This window comes from Microtus ochrogaster, unplaced genomic scaffold, assembly GCF_000317375.1.
Source record: "Microtus ochrogaster isolate Prairie Vole_2 unplaced genomic scaffold, MicOch1.0 UNK1, whole genome shotgun sequence".
Lineage (NCBI taxonomy): Eukaryota > Metazoa > Chordata > Mammalia > Rodentia > Cricetidae > Microtus > Microtus ochrogaster.
The window spans coordinates 5184552-5191891 of NW_004949099.1; the positions used below are offsets into that span (position 1 = coordinate 5184552).

The 7340-nt window shown below is 50.4% G+C and overlaps 1 protein-coding gene across 2 annotated transcripts in view; it reads left to right on the forward strand.

Annotated features, from left to right (window-relative positions):
• Fbln2 (fibulin 2) overlaps positions 1–7340 on the forward strand; it is a 63276-nt gene that overhangs the window by 37630 nt on the left and 18306 nt on the right. For both annotated transcript variants that reach the window (XM_005364882.3, XM_005364883.3), the window contains exons 3-5: positions 2305–2416; positions 4633–4762; positions 6613–6793. In XM_005364882.3, the coding sequence (XP_005364939.2) occupies positions 2305–2416; positions 4633–4762; positions 6613–6793 (423 nt within the window). The remainder of the gene's footprint in view (positions 1–2304; positions 2417–4632; positions 4763–6612; positions 6794–7340) is intronic.

Here is a 7340-nt window from a genome sequence, read left to right on the forward strand (position 1 = left end):
GAGAGAGAGAGAGAGAGAGAGAGAGAGAGAGAGAGAGAGAGAGAGAGAGAGAGAAAGACTAGGGTGTCTGGGGTCAGGGAGGGACCTAGGCCTGTGGGAGCTTCCTCAGGCTCATCTTGGAAATTGTGGGGTGGAGTCCTCATTGTGACCTTGCCTCCATATCTTAGACATTGAGTCCACATTAGACCCAGTCCCCCTTATGTTCCAAATAGGTTGACCTTCCAGCATGAGGTCACAGCTCCAGATGCCTTTGAAGTGAGAAAACTGGGGTGGGAAAAGCCGGAGGGGGAATAGTGGAAGTCTACCAAGTGCAAGTTAAAATGGTCTGAGACCAAGAAACTAGAAGAGAAGACCACCAAGTCCATGCTGACGCGGCCCCTCGCATGCTGGAGACTGTGTTCACTGGTCTTTCAGGACTGGCTGGATCAAGTTGCCTGGAAGGGAAAGGGAAGAGAGGAAGTGTGGTGGGGCCATCTAGTTTCCACTTCCTCTGGGCAGAGGGAGTAAGAGCAGCTGGAGTCTTTTGGCCCCATGCCTGGCTTGCTGCTGGCACTCAGCACGTCGGGGCTGTCATTGTTATCTCTTGAGGCATCCATCATACGTTGCCTGGCCAAGACCCCAGGATCTGGTGCAATCTGGTTGTCCCACAAAGCTTTCTTAGAAAAGCCTTAGGGAGGGAAGATTCCCGCCTATAGAAGGAAGACCAAGTGTTAGGATTTGGATATGAAATGCCCCAGCCAAGGCTCATTATGTCTTAAAGGCTATGGGCCATCTCTGCCATACACACATGTGTATGTACACTGTGTATGTGTGTGTGTATCTCTTTATGGAGCCCAGGTTCAAATTTGTAATCCTCCTGCCTCAGCTTCCAGCATGGTTGGTTTACAGGCATATACTCCCCTGCCTGTCTTGTATACTTTTCTGTAGTCACTTTTGTAAATGGAGGCTAAGTGGGGTGATGCGATGGGGTTGGGGTACACAGAGTCAGGGAGACATTCTCTGAGGAGATTTGATCCCTGAAAAGGGAAAAGGATGGAGTCAGACTGGTTGAGAGCCATGGCTCTGCTCCTCTTTGTTTTTAGGGTTTGTTTTGAGACAGTCTCACAATGTTGCCCCTGCTGATCTTGAACAATAATCCTGCTGCAAGACTGTCTGAATATTGGATCACGGGCTAGTCCTATCAGGCCTGGATATTTGTGCGAATTTGAGAATCACCTTGACAAGCCCTATAAACAGATTGGGTCCTTGGTTATAATTGTATTAAAGTTGTAGTTCTCATGCTGGAGGGTTCATGTCCTGAATACATGGACCCTATTCCAGTATGTATACATGGTATGTGTTTCATATACAGTTGTTAAAGCACTTGCTGATCTAGCAGAGAACACAGGTTCAATCCAGCACCCACACAGTAGCCCGAGACCACCTGCAACTCCAGTTCGAGGGGATCTGATGCCCTCTTGTGGCCTTCGTGGGCTCTGCACTCATGTGTGCATATACATGCAGCAAAATAACACATCAATCTAAGAAGGAGGAGGAGGAGAGAGAGAAAGACAGAGAGACAGAGCGATTCCCTTCTTGTTGGACAATATGATTGATTACTGCTGATTTATTCCTAGATTTCTCTTTTAAATGGCATTTTTTTTCTAAATTTCCTGTTGTTGCATTAAGAAAAACCATTATTTGAATACATCAATTTTGGCTTTGATCATTGTGTTATAATAATTGTTAATTAGTATTAATTTGTATTAGTTAGACTTCATCAGTACAACCAAATCCCTGAGAAAAGCAACTTAAGGTAGCTTTTAGTGAACTCCCACAAGCCCCTGAAGCTCTTTTCTTATCTCCTGTCCCATCTAGGCTACTCGGGTCAGGTTCCTCAGAAGCAGAACCCCACTCAGGGCTTCTTATGTCTGCAATGATTTGTTTAGGGACATGTCTTGACAGAAACAGTCTAGAGGTTGGGGAAGGGGCTAGACAAATCACAGGTCAGCTGCTGCCTGTGCAGTCTGATCCTGTGGGCTCTGGAGTAAGCAGCCTGCAAAATACACACACACACACACACACACACACACTCTTCCCATGCCCTTGGAACCAGTCATTGGCTGTCCATTGTTCTACCCACCCTGCAGGAGGACCCAGTCTCCCTAGTGCTTCCTTAGAAAGGAAGGGCTGGACGTGCAGGGCAGGGGGTGTTTGAAGGTTGGGGCTAAGAGGTTTCCTTGCCCAGTGCCTACAGTGTGTCCTGCACTTGGTGTCCCCAAACCTAACCACACCTCCTAAACCTAACCACATTGCAACCCACAGGCTCCACCAAAGACCTGATTGAGACGTGCTGCGCAGCCGGCCAGCAGTGGGCCGTCGACAATGATGAATGCCAGGAGATCCCCGAGAACGGCGCTGAAAGTGATGTCTGCAGGTGAGTGGCCGGGAGTGAGGGGACCTGTTCTTGCCTTCCCGGGACCCCAAGTGTGTGAAGGTGTCCCAAAGGGAATGAAGTGAGCTAGGCTGATGTGGAGAGACAGACTGGTCTTGAGAGTCAGATGATCTGGTCCTGAGTGTCAGCTGGCCACATGGATCTGTGGCTGTCTTGGTGTGTAAATACAATGGTGTGCACCTGAGAGCAAGTTCAAAGGAACATCATTACCTTTGGGTGTCTGGGGCTCCCTGATTACTGCAGCTACCCCTCCCCAGTTCAGCCACCCTGAATGCTCCAGAGTCTGGTCACTCTCTGTCCTCATCTGCCACCCGTGCTGTGGCTCAGATGTGTGTGCTCTGCTTCCCCTGCGAGGATTAGTCAGCTCTTACTCCCCTTCTCATCTTTCAACAGCCTACTTATTTCTTCAAAAAGGAGAATGGAGTTCAGAGAGGCTGTGTGATTCACCTAGAGCTGCACAGCCCACCAGTAGTATGGCCAGGATTAGAACCCCTGTTTTCTAATGTCCAGCTCACTCAGCTGAGACTTCTGAGATAGTCTCACTATGTAGCCCTGCTGACCTAAAACTCTATGTAGACCAGGCTGACTTCAAATTCACAGAAATCTGCCTGCCTTTGCCTCCCAAGCGCTGGGATTAAAAGCATTCGCCACTGTTGTGGAATATTATTTTAAGGTGTGCTACTTTTGTTTATGCTCTGGAACATTTATTTAATGATGCAAAGATGTATTTGATTAAATGAAAGTCACATTCACCTGCGGTCAGGAGGTTCGGTCAGCCACTAGCTGATGGGAAGTGGTAGACAGGAGCCAGGTGGGGTTTTTAAGTCCAGTTTTTAAGGCTGAGGAGGAGACACATGAGGGCTTCCGGAGAGACACAGGAGAAGAGGCGAGCTTGGTGAGCTGCTTGCTATTTAGCCTCTCAGGGAAGCAGGATTCCACTTCAGCCTTCGAATCCTGAGTGACAGATTTAGACAAGTTCCCTTTGTGGCTGTGATAGAGTCGGTGTGTGTCTGAGGGAACAGATTTCCCTCGGGCTGCTGGCTCTCGCAGCACAAACACTGTTGATAGCGGCAGAGTCGCAATTGTTGATTCCGACAACCGTGGCATAAAAACCAGCAACAATTTATAAAAGAGAACAGTACGCTACCCTCTCTGACCCCACTCTGCCTTCTTTAGAGAAATTTAAATGCTAACCTTGTCACATTTGGGGTACTGAATGGTCAGAGCACACTTACAATTCAGACCCCATGTGTCTTGAGCTTTGTAGCCATAATGCTTACATCCCTCTTGAGACGGAGCTAACCTCACATCGACCATAGCTACACTACTGGACAGCTGAGCCCTGCATGTGTCCCTCCCATAACCTAAGCTTTGCTGGCTTATCAGCCTCCTTGTCCATGGATTAGCCATGTGGAGAGGTATTGTGAAATATTAAGATGTGTTACATTTGTTTATTCTGTGGGACATTTGTTTAATGATGAAAAGATGTGTTGCATTCTTTTATGTTGCTTTTGTTTAACTCTGTGAATCTGTTTTACTGTGCCTGTCTAAAACACCAGGTTGGTCAAATAAAGAGCTGAACAGCCAATAGCAAGGCAGGAGAAAGGATAGGCGGGGCTCCCAGACAGACAGAATAAATAGGAGAAAAAGAGGGCTCAGGAAGCAAGAGAGGTCAAGGAGTGAGAAAAGAAGGGACCAGCCACACAGCCAGACATGGAGTAAGAAGGAAAGAAAAGATATACAGAAGTAGAGAAAAGTAAAAGCCCAGAGGTAAGAGGTAGATGGTATAATTTAAGATTAGAAAATCTGGCTAGGAACAAGCCAAGTGAAGGCCGGACTTTTATAAGAAAGAATAAGCCTCTGTGTGATTTATTTGGGAGCTTGGTGGTGGGCCACCCAAAGAGTAAAGAGGAAAAAACAACCAACAGAGAGGGGCAGGTAGTGACCACTCCCCCCCCCCCAGATCTACCCTGCCCTTCCTGAGGTTGAATCTAACTTTCTCAGGATTGGTAGTGGAACTCTGAATGCCAGTGCCTCTCTTCAGAGGTCAAGGACACAGCTCTAAGGCCAGTGCGTCCCAGGCCTTGGACCTGGTGGGGGTTGTGCCTGCCCTGCTGCCGGTACTGGCCCCTCTTGCTGTAGCCCTCAGGTGGGGAGGGTTCCCGGAAGACAGGTACTGAGGCAGCCCCCTATTTCAGGATAGCCCAGAGGCACTGTTGTGTCTCCTACTTGAAGGAGAAAAGCTGCATGGCTGGTGTCGTGGGGGCCAAGGAGGGTGAGACCTGTGGAGCCGAGGACAATGATACCTGTGGCATCTCCCTGTACAAGGCAAGTCCCCTGCCTCCGCAACTGTTGGGGGTGGGGTGGGGGGCAGACTCACTGCCTGCCCAGGAAAAGCTAACAGTTGTGGCATTGATCGACAAATCCACGAAGTATGCGTTCAGCTCCACCAATAACCCAGGTGACTTTGCTTTCTCTGAGGCAGGTCTGGTTGAGGGTGGCAGGGTGTGCCCGAAGAGGCCTGTGGGTGGAAGTCTTGCTGGAGTGCACAGTGGCCCCAGGATCGGTGTGGCTACAAGCGATGGAATGGCCTAGAAGCTGGTTTCCCTTGCATGTGTATGCTGGAGATTAGAGACAGACAGGGCCAAGCTGCACCAGGGACAGGGATGAAGCAGGAGGGAGGGAAAGAGGGGGGATGGCCTGGGATTAGAAGAGGATCTTGCTGCCGGCAGGTCTCGAGTCCGGCTTCTGTGGTTACCTTTAATCCAGGTCAGTTTCCCTTCTCTCAGCCTCAGTTTCCACGTGCACAAAACGGGGGCAAGGAATTACCCCTCCTGGGGCGGGCAAGGCCCAGTACCAGCACCTGGGACTTGTGGTCACATGGTCTCCAGCAGTGGGTATTGCGGCATCAGATGAAGGACTGGGGTATCACTCGCCACAGCTGTGCTTGTGACTGGCCTGGCACCAGCAAATGTTCAGCTGGGCCTGTGTGGCTATCACTGGCTGGCTTCTCTGGAGCCAGGTGATGCAGGTGACCCACAGCTAAGCTGTTTCTGTTCCGGGAATGGAACCTTCTCTTCCACAACGGGCTGCCTGGGCCTGGTTCAGAAAGAGATGGACAGCATGTGTTGCTCAGCCTCCCTCAGTGTGACATGCCCGAGATCACCCCCTTATGAGAGAGTGAAAGGTTTTGGTTCGGTTTGTCTGCTTGGCCCTGCTGTCTTTGGTGAGATGGCAGCATGGTATGATATCATGGTAGAATCAGTTGCTCACATGGAAGAGACCTGTGTCCTCCATTCTCCTTCAAGGACATGTCCTCAGTGACCTAACACCTGCCACTAGACCGGCTCTGGACCCTGGAGTAGGCATACTCCAAACTCACACTGTCATGGCATGTAAGACCTTTAGAAGCCTAGGTTCAAAATGGGCACATGATCACCTTTACCCGTGACCAAAGCAAGTGATTGGTCACCCCAAGCTGGAGCTCACTCTGAGATGCTGAGCTGTCCAGCCACAGGCTGGGTACCAGGGAGGCTGGCCAGCTGGTGCTGTTGCCACACCCAGCCTACTGCCACAGTTTGACAATGTAAATCTGGTTTCCCTGTGGCAGTTGGCAGTCTTCACTGGGCGGGTCTGTATATCCTTAGGGATATAACCGCTGTCTTTTTGTTGAATTGTCATTGTTGGGATATTAGCTTCAGGTCCCTTTGTGACCTGACATGACACCAGGAGGTCTGTCACATACACACTGTGAGGAGGAGCACCAGGGAGAGCAAGATGGGTACACTCCCAAGTAGACCCTGTCCTGAGCACTTTATGAAGTCGATGGAATTACAAGGGCCCTTGAGAAATGCTGTCTTTGCTGAGCTGACAGGATCCAGGTCTGCTTCTAAGGGTGGGGCATGGTGAGCAGGGCTGGGCTTCATTTGTAGTTCTTTCCAAAGGGACATCTATTCATCCATTAAAGAAAATTGCCATTAGTCCTAACCTTCTCCAGACTTGGGATGTAGGCCACCTTCCAGCCTGGGAGAGCATAAAGACAGACAGAAGAACTAGACGATGTTAATTCACCCCAGAACCTGCCCCAGGCTATGCCCACGGACCCTGAATGAGTCACAGGCAGGCAGACTGTGGGAAGACAGGCAGGCTCTGAGGTACTGATGCTCTGTCTTCCTCAGCAATGCTGTGACTGCTGTGGCCTGGGACTCCGTGTGCGGGCTGAGGGCCAGTCGTGCGAATCCAACCCCAACCTGGGCTATCCCTGCAACCATGTCATGCTCTCCTGCTGCGAAGGCGAAGAACCCCTCATAGTGCCTGAGGTCCGCCGGCCACCAGAGCCTGAGGCTGCCCCACGGAGAGGTGGGTGATACTCTCCCAGGTGGAGGTAGTTAGAGGAGGATGGTTAGGGCTCTTAGATTAGTTGGGCTGGGTGGCCTCAGGCTGCAGTGGGGACCCTGGTCCATTGTTGTATGTGGTTTGAGCTCTGCAGAGGTTCTGTGACTATTGACTAACTCTGACCCTGTTGGTGCTGGCATGGCAGTCCCACACAGTTCTCTCTGTACCAATCACCAATGACCATCAACACCTTGGCTGCTCTGACCATATCCACATCCTTCCACTGTTTCCCCATTGCACCATTCAGGTCTGCTTATCTATGTCTCCATCTGGTCATCTGTGTCTATCATTTATCTGTCATCTATCCACCCATCCACCCATCCATCCATCCATCCATCCATCCACCCATCCATCCATCCTATCATCATCCATCCATCCACCCATCCATCCATCTATCCATCCTATCATCATCCACCCACCCATCCACCCATCCACCCACCCATCCACCCATCCATCCATCCATCCATCCATCCATCCATCCATCCATCCATCCATCCATCCACCCATCCAC